The 18,727-nt window shown below is 42.2% G+C and overlaps 1 protein-coding gene across 3 annotated transcripts; it reads left to right on the top strand.

Moving 5' to 3' along the window:
- The first annotated feature begins 5,498 nt into the window (after positions 1–5,498).
- On the top strand, positions 5,499–14,964 carry LOC114828692 (butyrophilin subfamily 1 member A1-like). 3 transcript variants are annotated; one of them, XM_034292515.1, is made up of 8 exons: positions 5,499–5,595; positions 6,626–6,700; positions 9,588–9,938; positions 10,210–10,491; positions 11,187–11,303; positions 12,216–12,236; positions 13,844–13,870; positions 14,193–14,964. In XM_034292515.1, the coding sequence occupies exons 2-8, from the start codon at positions 6,631–6,633 to the stop codon at positions 14,195–14,197; spliced, it is 873 nt and encodes a 290-aa protein (XP_034148406.1). In that variant the 5' UTR covers positions 5,499–5,595; positions 6,626–6,630; the 3' UTR covers positions 14,198–14,964. The 3 variants fall into 3 exon arrangements, with proteins under 3 accessions (XP_034148406.1, XP_034148405.1, XP_028975989.2); XM_034292514.1 differs by having other exon boundaries at positions 13,844–13,955; XM_029120156.2 differs by having other exon boundaries at positions 6,579–6,700; positions 13,844–13,955.
- Positions 14,965–18,727: the final 3,763 nt, after the last annotated feature.

Here is an 18,727-nt window from a genome sequence, read left to right as displayed (position 1 = left end):
TTCATCTGAAAGTCCGACCATGCGTTAAATCTCTCAAAAAAGATGACATTTTGGATAAAAAAACGCTAATGATTTGGGTCCTCTGTGTGTCTTTTAAGCAGCAGATCAACTTGGCACTAATTGGAATGTGTGTGTTTTGTGTGAGCCCGTGTAAGGTCACCGGCGCCGGTGTAAGGTCTGTGCCCTGTTCACGTCATTCCTCACAGAGAACCGGAATGACGTGAACTTCCACTCCACATGAACGCATCACTCTTCCCGCCTCACAATCACCAGAAGACTGATCACCTGTGTCACTTCCCTGTGTCCTTTGTTTTCTCCCAGTATTTAGTTCTTCCACTCCCAGCCTTCTGGCTGTGAGGTATTGATTGTTAGTTCGCTGCATCATTACTTAGCCCTCTTTCAGATTTGCTACAGTTATGGATTTTGTATACCGACCCGCTTCTGCCCGATCTACCTTTTGACTCTGATTCCCAGTCTAGTCCCTATCTGTACTTTTGCCTGTCTGTTGGATTACGGTGCTTCTGCCTGCCTGTGACCAGGAGACCTGCCTAGCCCACGATGGAGCCCCAGGACACTGTAAGGGCTTCCTTATGCAGTGCAGCCTCTATTTTGACCACTATCCTGTCCATTTGCATTCCGACAAGGCTAAGGTGGACTTTATCATTTCACTACTCACCGGCAAAGCCCCGGACTGGGCTGCCTCGCTCTGGTCAGCTAATACCCCTGAATTGGCCTCATCAACCCGGTTCACCTCCCTCTTCAAGGAGGTGTTTGACCACTCAGTGTCTGGTAGACCGGTGGGGGACCTTCTCTGCGACATCAATCAAGGCTGTCGCCCAGTTTCCGAGTACCCTCTCGACTTTTGCACCCTGGCCGCTGGAAGCGGATGAAGCGAACCGGCTCTACTTGCCGTCTACCGCAGGGGCCTGAACCGAGTCCTTCAAACGGAACTACTGACCTTAACCAGTTTATCCGTATGTCCATCTCCATTGACAACCTCATCCGAGATCACAATAGGAGCAGCAGCTCCCAGTCCCGTAGCGAACCTCGACCCACTGTTCCGCCTGCTCCCTCGGTCAATCCCGAACCCAACCAGCTCAGCCGTGCCCCACTCACTACCGCTGAGAAACAAAGACGCATCCGGGAGGCCCTGTGCCTTTATTGCGGGGACTCCACTCACCTTCTCAGCCGGTGTCCCCGTCGACCTCCACGTCGAGATGAGCCTCACAATCGACCTACTACCCTGGTGGGGGTGACCGCCCTTGCAAGTATTACCCAGAGGCGATTCTGCCTCCCGGCCATTCTGTCCGTTGGGGGCGTCACGGTTTCCGTAGAGGGTCTGGTGGATTCAGGGGCCGCAGGCAATTACATTGATTCCCAGCTAGCGGACCAACTAGGCGTCGTACTAACCCCTGTCAACCCTCCTCTCCGGATTAACTCCCTTGATGGTCAGCCCCTGGGCTCAGGGTTCGTGACACACCAAACAGCCGACCTCCTACATCAAGTCGGGGCTGTTCATTTTTAAACCATCCGACTCCTCGTCATAACATCTCCTCGGGATCCCCTGGTGCTAGGCTACCCCTGGATCTGCCTACACGAGCCCCTCATTTCCTGGAAGAAAGAGGAACTGCTTACCTGGGGTCCCGCCTGTTCTGCTAATTGCTTCAGCCTGCCGATTCGAGCCACTTCCGTCAAGGAGGCGACATCCACTCAGCCCGCTCCCATTCCTCCTGAATACCACGACTACCTGTCTGTCTTCAGTAAGGAGAAAGCATCCACTCTGCCTCTCCATCGGCCCTGGGACTGCACAATCGACCTTTTCCCTGGTGCGTCACCTCCGAAGGGGCGCATATATCCTCTCTCCCTGCCTCAGACGGAAGCTATGAACAACTACATTGATGAGGCTCTCCAGTTGGGTTCCATACGTCCGTCAAGCAGCATGAAGCTTTTTCTTTGTGGGGAAGAAAGACGGTGGTCTCCGCACCTGCTTCGATTACAGAGGCCTAAACCACATCACGGTTAAATACCGATTTCCTCTCCCATTGATACCGGCTGCCCTGGAACAGGTGGGCAGAGCCTGGATCTACACAAAGCTCGACCCGAGGAGTGCCTACAACTTTGTCCACATTCGTGAGGGAGATGAATGGAAGACCACTTTCATCACCCATAGAGGGCATTACGAATATCCAGTGATGCCTCATGGGCTCATTAACGCCCCAGTCGTCTTCCAGTCGTTCATGAATGAGATCTTCTGTGACATGATCGACAGGTTCCTCATTGTTTACATTGACGACATCCTGATCTATTCTCACTCCTTCGATGAACACGTCTCAAACTCAGTAACTTAATCTGATTACTTTGAGATTACTTTCATATTAAGAAGCATTGGAAAACAAATAGGAATAGCCTATAACCAACTGAACACCTTTTGCGGGATCAATCAATGTTAGAGTTTACATAGCTCGCCAAAAACGGAATTCACATTTTACCTTATGGTTTGTGTAGGCTACAGTGCCTTTGAAAATTGGTTTCTAAACCACTGCTTTTCATTTCAATACGATCGGGCTACATCTCTACACACTAAAGGTCTGTTAGATATTCAGTCATTCCAATTAATCCAATAAACCCAGATCTTCCAGAATCTGACTTTTTATCTGAACATAACCCAAAATCTCATAATGCTTAAGCCTGTGCTGTTATTTGTGTTATATTAATGTTTTTAATTGTTTCAAAACACTGTTGAAAAATAAATGGCATTTACTCAAAGTGTAATGACATTGTTGTATATAAAAATTACAGTGGGGCAAAAAAGTATTTAGTCAGCCACCAATTGTGCAAGTTCTCCCACTTAAAATTATGAGAGAGGCCTGTAATTTTCATCATAGGTACACTTAAACTATGAGAGACAAAATGAGGGGAAAAAATCCAGAAAATCAAATTGTAGTAGGTAAATGATGGTGGAAAATAAGTATTTGGTCAATAACAAAAGTTAATCCCAATACCTTTTTATATACACTTTGTTGGCAATGACAGAGGTCAAACGTTTTCTGTAAGTCTTCACAAGGTTTTGACACACTGTTGCTGGTATTTTGGCCCATTCCTCCATGCAGATCTCCTCTAGAGCAGTGATGTTTTGGGGCTGTCGCTGGGCAATACGGACTTTCAACTCCCTTCAAAGATTTTCTATGGGGTTGAGATCTGGTGACTGACTAGGCCACTCCAGGACTTTGAAATGCTTCTTACGAAGCCACTCCTTCGTTACCCGGGCGGTGTGTTTGGGATCATTGTCATGCTGAAAGACCCAGCCACGTTTCATCTTCAATGCCCTTGCTGATGGAAGGAGGTTTTCCCTCAAAATCTCACGATACATGGCCCCATTCATTCTTTCCTTTACATGGTCAGTCGACCTGGTCCCTTTGCAGAAAAACAGCCCTAAAGCATGATGTTTCTACCCCCATGCTTCACAGTAGGTATGGTGTTCTTTTGGATGCAACTCAGCATTCTTTCTCCTCCAAACATGACGAGTTGAGTTTTTACCAAAAAGTTCTAGTTTGGTTTCATCTGACCATATGACATTCTCCCAATCCTCTTCTGGACCATCCAAATGCTCTCTAGCAAACCTCAGACGGGCCTGGACATGTACTGACTTAAGCAGGGGGACACGTCTGGCACTGCAGGATTTGAGTCCCTGGCGTCGTAATGTGTTACTGATGGTAGCCTTTGTTACTTTGGTCCCAGCTCTCTGCAGATCATTCACTAGGTACCCCCATGTGGTTTTGGGATTTTAGCTCACCGTTCTTGTGATCATTTCGACCCCACGGGGTGAGATCTTGCGTGGAGCCCCGGATCGAGGGAGATTATCAGTGGTCTTGTATGTCTTCCATTTTCTTATAATTGCTCCCACAGTTGGCTCCCACCAAGCTAATTTCTTCACAATTACTTCACAATTACTCTCATCTTTTTGAGTGGGAGAACTTCCACAATTGGTGGCTGACTAAAAAATGTTTTGCCCCATTGTATAAAGTTTTTTTTCTAGTCAGTTTTTCGTACTTTTCAATTGCATTGTCACTTTCAACGAACCAGATAAAGGGTTTGTTATACTGTCATAAACTAAGGTTGGAGAAGCCAACCAAGCATAGACTCTGGGGATGCTTGTTCCAGAATCTACTCAGATTGGTTAAATGAAAACGTGACGCACTCATAGTTCATTGGTTAGAAAAATCTGTGAGTTCTCATGGCTATCTCAGCCAGTGTTGCCAACTTAGCGACTTTGTCCCTAGATTTAGTGACTTTTCAGACCCCCTTAGCGAATTTTTTCAAAAAAGTGACTAGTGACAAATCTAGCGACTTTTTGTGGTGTTATTGGAGACTTGTTCTTACTCTTCTCAATGAGCAGCGGGTGCCGCCGTGGGCCCCTCCCCCATCTGAAAGCACTCACAGGCGGCCCAGTCCTCACACAGCAGTTCCTCCGAGCTGCAGTCAGAGCAGATGTTAACTCCTCCACGTCCAGACTGAAAAAGAATCACGCATGCGCTCCGCCAGAGTGTCTCTTTTGGGTTAACTTTTCCGGTCCCAAGCCCGGATAAAGGAGGAAGGTTGGTTTAAAAAAAAAAAAAAAGAATCAACAGAAGTTAATTTGTAGTTCTAAACATATTGTAACACCCCTGGCCGGGATGCTAAATCAGGAGCCGGAGTCAGAGGTAAAGAATGCCAGGTAGAATTTATTAACCCTAACAAGACAGCTGTGTGGCCACTGTCTACGCCCAACAATACCTGTTAACACACAGGCTCTTGACAAACAATCCTAGATCTGTAGCTAGCTAAGACAAGTACACCTGTCACGGTTCTCTATCACACACAGGAGTGGAGCCACAAGAGAGAGAGAGCTTCCCCAAAACCCCACCTTATATAAGCTATGGCCTGAGACCCCTGGACCCGCCCCTGCTGTCCCCAAGCCCCCCAGAGATGCCCTCCTCACTGCGGGACGTCCCACCAGGTAAACCAGCCCCACCTAACTGTCAGGCCCCGCCCCCTAATGAAGCATAACTGACCAACTTAGAACTTTAAATGAACACAGGGTCGCTACAATATTTAGGGTCTTTTTACTCACTTTTTGTCTCTCCTACGACATTATTCCTCTCCTACAGGCAGCGTCCATCACGTGCAGTTGGTGCAGTTCTCTTAATCCATGACCATGATGATATCTCCCCTTGTGTGTCGCTCCAAATGTAAAAAACAATTCTAGCCTTTTGATTTTGACTTAAATAGCGCCCCCTTTTTTGCTCAGGTGATTATTTCTTGTACATGGACAATATTTGTAAATACGCATGTATATTATTTTCCCCAACGAGAGTTGTGTATGTTAAAAAATAAAAAATAAATCCATTCATGATGCTGATAGGAAATTATGCAAATTAGGCAATGACATCATTTAGCGACTTCTAGCGACTTTTAGGACAGCCAATAGCGACTTTCCTTACTGAGGAGTTGGCAACGCTGATCTCAGCTTACAAACGATGTAAAACCCAATTGACTGATGAGATTGTATGTTACTTCAATTTTCACTCTCTCCTTTACCGACTTCCTAATACAACGGTATGACTTGTTAAATGTTTCTAATGTTTTTAAGCCACTTCTTAATGGCAAAATAAGATGTTCATAGAGCAAAGCTTAATAATAACAGTTTTGTCTGTCTCAAATTATCACAAAAATGATGAACATTCTGTGCGAAGGCAAAAAGCAAATTGCCATGTAATCGACATTACGCTTTGAAGTATTATGTTATTGTAAAAAAAAAAAAGGATAACCCTTCAAATTGCAGCCCGTTACTTAGTATAGTTCCGTGGTAAGAATTGGTCGTTATGTAGGTGTTACGTGTACTTATTATGAACGAAGAATCAGTACTCCAAAACAACTTAGTAAACAGACAACTTAGTAAAATTATTCGTGCTTATGACTTTACCATTTATATGTGACCTTACTAATTATTTTATTGCAAGTTCGCTTGCGCAATAACGGTTTTAAGAGAAAAGAAAGGAGATACGCATTTCTCCGCTTTGCGCCATCGGTTCTTTCATTTGTCAGCTTCTCGCTTCGACGCGACGATTTAGTAGCCTACATTGGAGCGCCTTTGTTCCGAGAAAAGAATGTTCATGTGGCCACCTATTTTCGTGGAGAAGCAGTGGGGACTGTTGGACATCCTGCAGATATAAGTGCTTTATGTGGCTTGATTCATAACACACATCTATAATCAATTCATACGTGTGATTGATGTCAACGCAACTTTTGGTTTGTCAAAATCACCATGGCCTATCACCTTTCTTTTATCTTAAAACTGTAATTCCGCGATCGAACTTGCAATAAAATAATTAGTAAAGTCACATTTAAATGGTAAATTCATAAGCACGAATAAGAATGACAATTATACACTAACAAAAATACTTTTTTAACACCTGTCTGTTTACTAAGTAGTTTTGGAGTAGTATGGTTCTTCATTCATATAAGTACACATAACACCTACATTGTTCCTAGATAACTATGCATTCTTACCACGTACTTACATTCTTGTTACTACGTAGTTACGTGGGAACTACCCTGTAACAGGCTGTACTACTCCCACCTTCAGGAAAAATGGCGACTGGACCAGATTGTCAGTATGTGACTCTTCTGATTCTCCTCCACAGTTTAACCTCCGAGTCTGGTAACTACAGCCATTACACCTCATTTGTTATTCCACTTAACATGTAAACAGACATTGATTTCATTGACGCACACCTAGACTGTTATAGATGTATTGGTTTGTACAGGGACGAGAATCTGATATCAACTTTGGAGGGGACAATTACATGACATTTTCAGAAGAGCAGTTCGGGGACACCAGAAGGAGTGCTATAATACTGTTTTAGTTTGCTCCTACTGTTACACTGCAAATTCAGCTATTGTGTGTGAACAAAAACATTAAACGAACTTACTGGATGTTAGCTATGTGCATTGAGTGCCTTTCAGATGGTAAACACGAACACCGCCAGCTAAGGTGATATATTGCATTGCAAGTTTCTCTCTTTGACTCAAATTCAAACAGCTGCAAACGCGGTAACTGTAGGTGGCTAGCAAACGTCAGCTTACCGCTGTGTGACTGTAATTCAATGCAGAGAAAATAAAGGCTGGTGACGGTTATAAATGTGTTTTATTGTATTGAGTGGTAGAAGTAAAGAAATGTCTAACATCCTGTGTTTGACTGCAGTTAATTTTGTTTTAGATTGGAAATTCGACAGACATTCAGCTCTTCAAATCTCAATAGCTCTTTAACGAAGTATTCATGTAATCCAATATTGGTCTCATTGTGATTACAAAAGTATATATGATGTTGCCCAACCCTTATTTACCCATATTTTAACCGAGCATTAAGTTAGCGAGCCACAGAGCACTAACTGCTGTCTATCAGAGCGTTCAAAGTGTGTACAAATGCAGCCATCTTCTTCAAACTTCTAGTTTCAATAGCTCTTACAAAAAGTATACAATATCTATGAAACGTAGATATTATTGATCAGGGGAGGGTGAGGAACAATGCACACATTTAGTTTTTTTTTTTATCTGAAGTTTCAAAATTTGACTGAACTTCTTAATTTCAATAGCTCCAACAATAGATATGCCATGATAATAAAAATAACATATTCCTGATCAAGGGAGGGTGAGGAACAATGCACTCCCTTTATCTTTTCAAAATTTGAGGTTTCAAAATGTATAGCTCCAGCAGTAGATAAAAAAACACATCCTGATCTAGAATATAAAATGTTTACAGGGCATATCTTTTGTAGGAGCTATTGAATGGAGGAAGTTCTGTCAAGTGTTTAAACTTCAGATTTTGAAAAAATAAAGGGTGTGCATTGTCTCTCCCTCCGCTGATCCAGAATACAGTACAGGCCAAAAGTTTGGACACACCTTCTCATTCAATGCGTTTTCATTATTTTCATGACTATTTACATTGTAGACTCTCACGTGATGTCTTACAAACTCAATCTCAAAGAAACGTCCGGTTGTCCTCACCTTTATAGACATCCCAAACAGAATACACATCCCAGTTCTGTAAGCCCATTGGCTAATTACAGTCACACTTTGAATGAATGTGACTTCCTGTGTACGGATAAACAGATGGTCTTTTGTTATCTAAACATAACAAGCATACACTTTTGTTTTACAATTTGTTTTACAATTGTTCACATAACTTGTCATGAATGTGCTTAAAGCTACTGGTATATCATGGTTGACCTGTTGGAGACTTTTACAACATTTAGTGACGGTTGTTGAATTGATCAGTGTGCAAAAATACCAGCCATTTTTTAACACTGATAGTAGGTTAAGCTGGTAATTTATTAAACCGTTATTTTAACAGAACACAGACTGAGACCATGGACTCTTACATCAGGGTATACATTTTAAGTTCAGTGATTAAAAACAAACTGAAAAAATCAGAGAGAACAGACAGAACAAGGTGCTCAAAGATAGCACAAGACAAAGTACATTGCTTTAAACATCTGTGATGTTCTCTCAGAGGTCTCAGATTTTGAGTGGGTATTGGGCCTGGTCTGTGATGTCCCTTAGGTGAAGTACACTAAACAAATAAGCAGATATATCAGAACATTTTATACATTAGAACAAACAAAAATAAAGATGTAATCTTGACCTAGAACTCAAAACTCGAAAACAATCTTTAAACTTTGACTCCGGCAGTTCCTGCCAATTATTATGCAATACCCCAGGAACATTAATGGTTTGTGGAGAGTGCCTGCCTCAAGTGGAGGCAATTGGAGTTTAAGTATCTAGGGGTCTTGTTCATGAGTGAGGGAAGGATGGAACGGGAGATTGACAGACGGATCGGTGCAGCTTCTGCAGTAATGCGGTCGATGTATCGGTCTGTCGTGGTGAAGAAAGAGCTGAGCCGCAAGACAAAGCTCTTGATTTACCGGTCAATCTACGTTCCTACTCTCACCTATGGTCATGAGCTTTGGGTCATGACCGAAAGGACAAGATCCCGGATACAGGCGGCCGAAATGAGCTTTCTCCGCAGGGTGGCTGGGTGATCCCTTAGAGATAGGGTGAGAAGCTCAGTCACCCGGGAGGAGCTCAGAGTAGAGCCGCTGCTCCTCCACATCGAGAGGGGTCAGCTGAGGTGGCTTGGGCATCTTTTTCGGATGCCTCCGGAACGCCTTCCTGGGAAGGTGTTCTGGTCCCGTCCCACCGGGAGGAGACCCCGGGGAAGACCTAGGACACGCTGGAGGGACTATGTCTCCCGGCTGGCCTGGGAACGCCTCGGTGTCCCCCCGGAAGAGCTAGAGGAAGTGTCTGGGGAGAGGGAAGTCTGGGCATCCCTGCTTAGACTGCTGCACCCGCGACCCGGCCCCGGATAAGCGGAAGATGATGATGATGATCTATTAAGTTGTTATAGATTCCACTAGTTTTGATGTTTAAAATGAGTTAGGTTTTTGGTGCTCAGCACTGTGGACAGTGGAGGAATCAATTATGTAATTGTCTGTGTGTCTTTAGCTATTGCAGTTAAATTCTCCTTGCTTGATCTATTTTCTTTTCAGCAAAGTTTGACGTTCTGGGTCCAACTGAACCCATTGTTGCTGTGACTGGTGATGACATCATTCTGCCCTGTTACCTCAAACCCAACATCAGTGTTGAGGACATGACAGTGGACTGGCTGAACCTGGACTTCATAGATGAACATGTCTATCGATACCAAAATGGAAGAATCATACAAGAGGATCAGATTCCCTCTTACAAAGGAAGAACATCACTGTTTAAAGAGGAACTGTGGAGGGGAAACACCTCTTTAAAACTGACCAGGGTACAAGGGACTGATGAGGGACTTTATGAATGCTTAATTAAGTCACAGAGGTGGTATGAATATGTTCAAATTCAAGTCCATGTTAAAGGTGAGATTTATTTATTGTTCAAGTTCTAACAAAAATTCAATGCCATGCACTAGTCCTTCATGTTAGTGCAGAGGTATTCAACTCTGTCACTATGAGGTCTGGAGCCTAATTGCACCCACCTGGTGTCCCAGTTCTTAATAAGTCCCTGATTAGAGGGTTGGAATCAAAAAATGGAGTGGAACTGGCTTTGAGGTCCAGAGTTCAGTTTGAGGGTATTAGTGTATATAGCCTGTCTCATCAGTTAACATCCAGTCTATCTGTGTGTCTGTAGCTGTAGGATCCAGGCCAGTGGTGTCCATTGAAGGACACAGAGAGGGAGGGATGGGTCTGGTGTGTCAATCTGAAGGCTGGCACCCTGAACCTGATCTGGTGTGGCTGGACAGTAAAGGAGTCAGTCTCTCTGCTGGACCTCCTGAGACACACAGAGACATAAAGGGATTCTACACAGTCAAAAAACATGTCATTGTCCAGGAGACTGACACCAACCTCTTTACCTGTAGAGTCCAACAGAGACGAATCAATGAGGAGGTGGAGACAGAGGTTCACATCCCTAGTGAGTAACACAATATAATCAGTGAGGAGGTGGAGACAGAGGTTCACATCCCTAGTGAGTAACACAATATAATCAATGAGGAGGTGGAGACAGAGGTTCACATCCCTAGTGAGTAATACAATATAATCAGTGAGGAGGTGGAGACAGAGGTTCACATCCCTAGTGAGTAATACAATATAATCAATGAGGAGGTGGAGACAGGTTCACATCCCTAGTGAGTAACACAATATAATCAATGAGGAGGTGGAGACAGAGGTTCACATCCCTAGTGAGTAACACAATATAATCAATGAGGAAGTGGAGACAGAGGTTCACATCCCTAGTGAGTAACACAATATAATCAATGAGGAAGTGGAGACAGAGGTTCACATCCCTAGTGAGTAATACAATATAATCAATGAGGAGGTGGAGACAGAGGTTCACATCCCTAGTGAGTAATACAATATAATCAATGAGGAGGTGGTGACAGAGGTTCACATCCCTAGGGAGTAATACAGTAATAATATTGTTTTGGTGGCATGAAACACTGCAGGTATATTAATGTATCAATGTACGGTATATATTTCAAAGAAAGGTGTTAAGACATCAATAAAGAGCATAGCTGAGTGTGGCTCAGATTCATTTCACATTTCATTCCAACCATGTTGTTTATGTCTTCTTAATAAATCCTGTTAATTGATGTCTTGTGTGTTTAGGTGAATTGTTTGATTACACAACTCCATGGAGATGGTCCTTCATTGTGTCATGGTCTTTGGGAGTCATCACTGTGATTGGGTTACCTCTGGCTGTCTACTGGATACATAAAAAGAAAGGTAACTAATGGTTGTTTTATTGATGTTTAAGGTAATTAATTAATATGTAATTGTTAATAATAGTTTCCCACTGTCTTCGATCTACTACACATTACAGATGACCACAGGGAGGAAAATATTCAGTGTTTTTGTATGTGTAAATATACACTACGCTCACAATTTTTGTCAATTTTTTTTTAAAATAAAATAAAATATATCACAAATGCACTTTAGACATTGTTAATGTTGCAAATGACTATTGTATCGGCAGAACATCTACATAAGTGTACAGAGGTGTACAGAAAATGTCAGCTGGTGTTTCAATATGTGGTAGAGGGAAGCTTCACAAAACTAAAACCTAAATAAAAATAAACCTACAGCTGGAGATATGTTAAATAGATCCCCCACACATTACAGTTGACCTCAGGGAGGACAATGTTGAGTATCATTCTATGTATATTCATGCATACATACTTATATTAGTATGTGTCCCATTGTCTCTGTGTATCTGTTAATCTCCCGAAAAACAGAGCTCTGTGCTGGGTAAGTGATGTGGTGTTGACAGGATCCAGTCTTAGAACTTCACTAACAGAAATAAAGAGCAGAGAGGGAAGTTAAGCTGTATGTGGTAAAGGGAAGCTGAACAAGACAATAAACAAAGTCTTAACTATTCAGTCAAAACGTACTGTCCAACTGGAGGTACGTTTCCCCCCCCACACAGACACACACACACACAGTTTCATAAATATGTCAGCCCACACACCTACCTATACACACACACAGACTGTTGTTCAAAACAAACAGCAGGGTCAGTAGTGTTTTGGTGTCTCTAACCCAGATTACACACTAATGACTGTAATGATTAACAGACTACATCTGCCGGTTGACATGTTTATAATGTTCCCAATATCTTCATTTGTCTCTGTTTTACAGCGTACCTATGGACGAGGAATGGTGAGTATCAGAATAAGACATATACTATTATAGTGTTGTATGTTCATGTTTATGATGGTCTCAATGTCTTCCATCTTTTATACCCCTTAGATGACCTTATAATGGAGACCAGTGAGCAGTATCAGATATACTCACTAGTCTCTTTACTGAGCCCTCCATAAGTATTGGGACAGTCAAGTCAAAGGCCAGACAGAAGGCCGGTCAAGGCACATGAGAATATGATTTGATGCATAATTACAGAATGACATGTTTTTTCTATCTATTTCAAAACTCAGGTTTTACTAATTACGAGCACTGTCAGAGTTATATCCCCCCATTTTATGTGAGCACACATCTAATATACACTGCTCAAATAAAGCAAGGGCACACTAAAGTCACACATCGGGTCTCAATGAACTAAATATATTAAAGATCAAATTCTTTACTGTAATTCTTTTATGAACACAATGACATATAACAGTCAATGGAAACCAAAATCACCAGCCGATTGAGGGCGGGATTCAAATTCACACAGAAAATCAACAAGTAAACAATTGAAATCACAGGCTGCTCCAATTTGTGGAAATTTTATTACGGCAACTCATAATGTGACTCAGTGGTGTGTATGGCCCGCCATGTGCCTGTCGGAGGACAGCAGTCAGGTTACTGTTGGCTGGCACATGGAGGTCTGTGCGACCCTCCAAGTATATACCTCCTCAGACCATCACTGACCCACTGCCAAACCGGCCAAGCTGGATGATGTTGCAGGCAGCATAACGTTCACCATGGCGTCTCCAGACCCTTTCGCATCTGTCACGTGCTCAGTGTGAACCTGCTCTCATCTGTGAGAAGAACAGGGTGCCAATGGTGGACCTGACAGTTCTGGTGTTCTCTGGCGAATGCCAATCGAGCTGCACGGTGCTGGGTTGTGAGCACAGTTCCCACTAGAGGACGTTTGGCCTTCATGCCACCCTGATGGAGTTTGTTTCTGACAGTTTGGTTAGAAACATGCACACCAGTAGCATGCTAGAGGTCATTTTGTAGGGCTCTGGCAGTGCTCCTCCTGTTCCTCCTCACACAAAGGAGCAGATACCAGTTCTGCTGCTGGGTTGATGCCCTTCTACGGCCCTGTCCAGCTCTCCTCGTGTAACGGCCGTCTCCTGGTATCTCCTCCATGCTCTTGAGACTGTACTGGGAGATACAGCAAACCTTCTGGCGATGTCACGTATGGATGTGCAACCTGAATAGACTGCAGGTACTGCCTCATGCTACCAGTAGTGACAAGGACACTAGCAAAATGCAAAACTAGAGAAGAATCAGTCAGGAAGAATAAGGATAGAGCAATTGTCTGTGGCCACCACCTGCAAAAACATTCCCCTTTTTTGGGGGGGTTGTCTTGCTGTTGCCTCTCCAGTGCACCTGTTGTCACTTTCATTTGCAGGTGACATTGATTCACAATCATTTATGCTTCCTAACTGGACAGATCGATATCCCTTAAGTAAAATTGACTTGGTGTTATACTGTGATGATTACGGGGTTCCCTTGAATTTTTTGAGCAGTGTAAATCATACTTTACGGTATGTTGTGTTCATGTCTTTGATGTTCTCACTGTCTTCCATCGACTATAGACAGGACTGATGACCTCCCAGACCTTGGTGAGTATCCCTCATACATACAGTGCCTATGGAAAGTATTCACACCCAGGGCTGTAGCCAGGAATCCTGGGCCATCTGAAAATATGTATGTCTTGGCCCCCTCACTTTTAGACAACATTGACATTATTACAAACAGTGCCCTTATTTGGAAAGGAAAGAAAAAGTGGCAGTGGTCCCTTAATTTCTTCCGGAGCTGTATATACACATATAATACATGTTCTTTACTGGCCAATAAATAAATATTGATTGAATCAATTATTCATTAGGCCGATAACAAAACAAAATGTGGAGAAAGTAAAGGGGTCTGACCTCCTCCCTGTAGGCTGACTCGTCATTGTCACTGATCCAGCCCATCCCCGTGGTGGCAACTTGACAATGGTGTTGGAGCTGTTTACAGGAACGCACTCATGGGTTACTGCAGCTGCAACACAAACAATGTATTTAAAATGGTGCATGAATAAACCATTGGTCTTACATCATAAGCCCCTACTACACATTGTATTCATATTTGATCAAGAAAAAAATTGCATGGCATTTGCATAGCGTCCAACAGAAAGAAAATTGGTGAGCAAATTAGTGGTGTATGTATAAATATGAAAAATGCAGTTACCTGTTACCACAGAGTAAACTGCTGCGTCCTGGAAGGTTTTATCACACTCTTCCACCTTGTCCCTTCACGTTACAACAAGCTATTAGTATGTTGGTGAAGAGGCTGAGAAAACATGCAGAAAATTGGTCCTGGCAAAAACTTCTCCAAAATCAGCTTTCCGCTTTCACTATTCCTAATGAGCCATCTCTTTCCCCATTCACTCTTTTTCTTTTCTAAGCGCAAAGAGGACTGCGAACAGAGCAGGCAATGAGTAAAAATTTTACTGCATAATTACATTCTATATTCTGAGAATGTGGCGATTGTTTAATAGCTGTCCATACCTTTATGGGTGCCGTCTAGATTGTTCCTAGTAGTAAATGTAGGGTATATTCTGTCACTGGTGATTTATGACCCTGGTGGGGCAGGGCTTCCGGTTTGGTAGGCGGGACTAAAGGTTTGTTTGGTGGTCTACACACCCCTGTTAAAATGCCAGATTTTTGTGATGTGAAAGAACAAGACAAAGATAAATCATGTCAGAACTTTTTCCACTTTTAAAGTGAACTATAAGGTTAACAATTCAATTGAAAAACAAATAGAAATCTTCGAGGGGGAAAAATGAAAAATAAAAACCTTGATTTTTAGACTTTTTATATCCACTGTGCAAACTTATTACAAACCATGGCGGATTGGGCAGTAATTAACATTTTGGGTGAAACACCGGTGAAAGCTAGCAGCTTAACCGCTGCTCAGCAAGTCAGTATGAGAATACAAATGGATGGCGAAGATGCGATCATGATGCCAGCCCAGAAGAAACCGATGCAGAGTTTCATCAACTACACCAGGATATGTTAGCAGGAGTGGAAGTTGGAAGACAGGCGTATTGGTGGATATATTTTCAACCCAGAGATACCGGAGGTTGCATTTTATGAATTATCCGAATGCCAAGTGTTTAAGGCGGGTGTGACTGATCGAATGGTCTTTAATGCCAGTTTATGGACCACTTATTGAAGAAAGAAAATTGGGGTCCGACAAGGTACATACAATACAGTAAATGTGCTGTTTAAAGTAATTGATGGAATGAAGCAGTATCACTCTGTTAGATTGGAAATATTTCCTGACAATGTCTGTGTGTTGGAGTGTGAATGCATACTGTTCGACTGACATACAACCCTGAAGCCCCGCCTTAAGCTAACACATTCCTCAACACAGCATAAAAATTGACAGTCCGTCCGTGAGTATCAAGCAGCCGGTAGACTGCTACGAAACATGTCTCAAGAAAATAACCAACCGGAGATTGGAGAACCCAAGGCTGAGGACTGGCTGTGTGATGCCTTGGATGACAGCGCTGAACCTGGCTACGCTACCCGACTCCACTGTTATACCCACCAAGAAACTACTATTGGAATGACCGGCTTGGTGCCCATCTTGGACCTCTTAATCTATCTTACCTCTCAAATGCTGACAAGAGTTATCACAAACAGGACAAACGCCTTGCCCCACAGGTTTTAAAGGTCATCAAAGCAACAATGGGTATGATTCTGGAAAACGTTGTTGCGGCTATTCTTCACAAAACGTGCATCGCATGTGAAGTGAACCACCCGAGCCAGAGATGACATTCATGTCTGGACCCGCCTGATTATTTATTTGAGACCCATTATGATGACATTGTGGAGACAATTTTAACACTGAAACATGTGCTGGTCAAGGCTTTGAAAGAATCTGGTTTTCATGCACCGCTGACCGATGTTCACGTGGCAGCTAAGAACTTTCTGCACAAACTCAAGGCAGAGCCGAACATCACACAGAGTGAGAATAGGGATGAACACATGGATCCATTTAATGAGGAAGCTGAATGCTGTATGCTGTATGCTTGGTGCGACAAAACCAAAGAGACTACTGTCTAAGGATGGGTAACTTCGGTTGTCATGTATACATGCATCTAAACAAATTCTATGTAGCTTTAGCGATAAAACGGTTGAGGCACAAAGCTATCAAGAGTGGATTTGATGGTTGTAGACTTTTTAAGAACCAAGACCATGTCAGTATAAAGTGTTTTAATAATCTGGACAAGCCTATGGAAACGGTCAGGAATACATCTGATGAAAGGCCGCAATTGTTTTCAAACGGTGGTGAATCAAATGCTCTAAACTACATCATGTATAAACTTCTTACATTTTTTAATGCTAACAACAAAGACTTTAATATTGGGCACCTGTTATGTGTGTTTATGTATGTAACAGATGTTTGTGCAATAAAGTTAAATAATGAAGCTGTGGATGTAGAATGTATTTCAAAAATGTTTACAGATTTTACAATCAACAGAAATCTGAATGTTTGATCCTCAGAAATGGCGTGGCAAATGACTGGCTACTCGCCCAGGATAAATACATGCTACACAGGCCTGTAGCTATACCTTTTCAAAGAAATATAATTATTGTTCATGATATAAATACAAAATTGGATGGATTTAGTTGACATGAGTTTTTATAGTGTGGAAAACGATAACATGAAATTTCTGTTAACATGCGTAGATGTATTAAGCAAATACGCATGGATTTGTGTGCTGATAAATAAAAGTGAAATCGAGGTAAAGAGTGTATTTGAAGACATTAAAAGGAAGAACAACACAAAAAATCCAAACGGACAAGGGGAAGGAGATTTTTTATTCACATTTTGAAATGTTAATGAAGAAGTACACCATAACACATTTTGCTACAGGAAATGATGTCAAAGTGAGTATCAATGAGAGATTTAATAAAACAATTAAATCACAAATGTGGCGGTATCTCTAAGTCTGGTCTATTAAAAGGAAACCTGTTGACGTTTGTGAAGAAAATGTTAGACTAGTTCTCAAGAACCTATATGGTACAACACTGATGAGAAATGGTAATCAAAGTTACTAGAGTTGGAGATACTGTTAGACTCTCACAGTTGAGAGGGGAGTTTACCAAAGGCTACGAAAAAGGTTACACAGATGAATATTTTACAATAACGGAATGCATTCCGTGGTTACCTCCTGTATATAAAATTAAAGATTACGATGGTGATGTGATCGTTTGGACCTTTTATGAACAAGAATTACTGAAAATAATCGTTGTCTAAGGATAAAACTTTTAAAGCGGAAGCAGTTCTAGATGAGAAACTAGAAGAAAATTAGTCTTGTGAAATGGCTCGGGTGGCCTGAGAATAAGTTGGATAACAAGTCCTTGACCTACAAACAGGATAAAACTCCAGGATTTTCACGATCACGTCATTTACATTGACTGCGATCAGCATGGGTCATGGCAGGTTTCTACATAACGCTGCCTAGTAACTCATCAAGACATGTCTATCCAAGCAATACGAATTCAAGCTATACCACAGAATTTGACAAAGGTATACATTTGAAAGGTGATTGGGAAGTGACTTTGATAGAATTCCAATACCTGCATACAGTGGGACTCGAAAGTTTGGGCACCCCAGGTAAAAATGTGTATTAATGTGCATAAAGAAGCCAAGAAAAGATTGAAAAATCTCCAAAAGGCATCAAATGACAGATTAGACATTCTTATAATATGTCAAAAAAGTTAGATTTTATTTCCATCATTTACACTTTCAAAATAACAGAAAACAAAAAAATGGCGTCTGCAAAAGTTTGGGCACCCTGCAGAGTTAATACCTTGTACTGGCCCCTTTTTGTAGCCAGCCAACAGTCTTTCAATTCTTGTTTGAAGTATCTTCACCCATTCTTCCTTACAAAAGTCTTCCAGTTCTTTGAGATTTCTGGGCTGTCTGTCACGCACTGCTCTTTTAAGGTCTATCCATAGATTTTCAATTATGTTGAGGTCAGGAGATTATGAAGGCCATGGCAAAACCTTCAGTTTACGCCTCTTGATGTAATCCACCGTGGATTTTGAGGTGTGTTTAGGATCATTATCCATTTGTAGAAGCCATCCTCTCTTTAACTTCAGTTTTTTCACAGATGGCATCAAGTTAGCGTCCAAGATTTGCTGACATTTTATTGAATACATTTTTCCTTCTACACGTGAAATGTTCCCTGTGCCACTGGCTGCAATACAACCCCAAAGCATGATTGATCCATCCCCATGCTTTACAGTTGGACAGAGGTTCTTTTCATTAAATTCTGTGCCCTTTCTTCTCCAAACATACCTTTGCTCATTCTGGCCAAAAAGTTATATTTCAACCTCATCGGTCCACAGAACTTGCATAATAATGCATCAGGCATTATTAATGTTCATTTGCAAACTTCAAACTGTGATTTTTGTGGT

Source organism: Esox lucius, chromosome 5 (genome assembly GCF_011004845.1).
Source record: "Esox lucius isolate fEsoLuc1 chromosome 5, fEsoLuc1.pri, whole genome shotgun sequence".
In the NCBI taxonomy this organism is placed as follows: domain Eukaryota; kingdom Metazoa; phylum Chordata; class Actinopteri; order Esociformes; family Esocidae; genus Esox; species Esox lucius.
The sequence above is the reverse complement of the archived record's forward strand: the minus strand, read 5'-3'. Positions and strand labels throughout refer to the sequence as shown.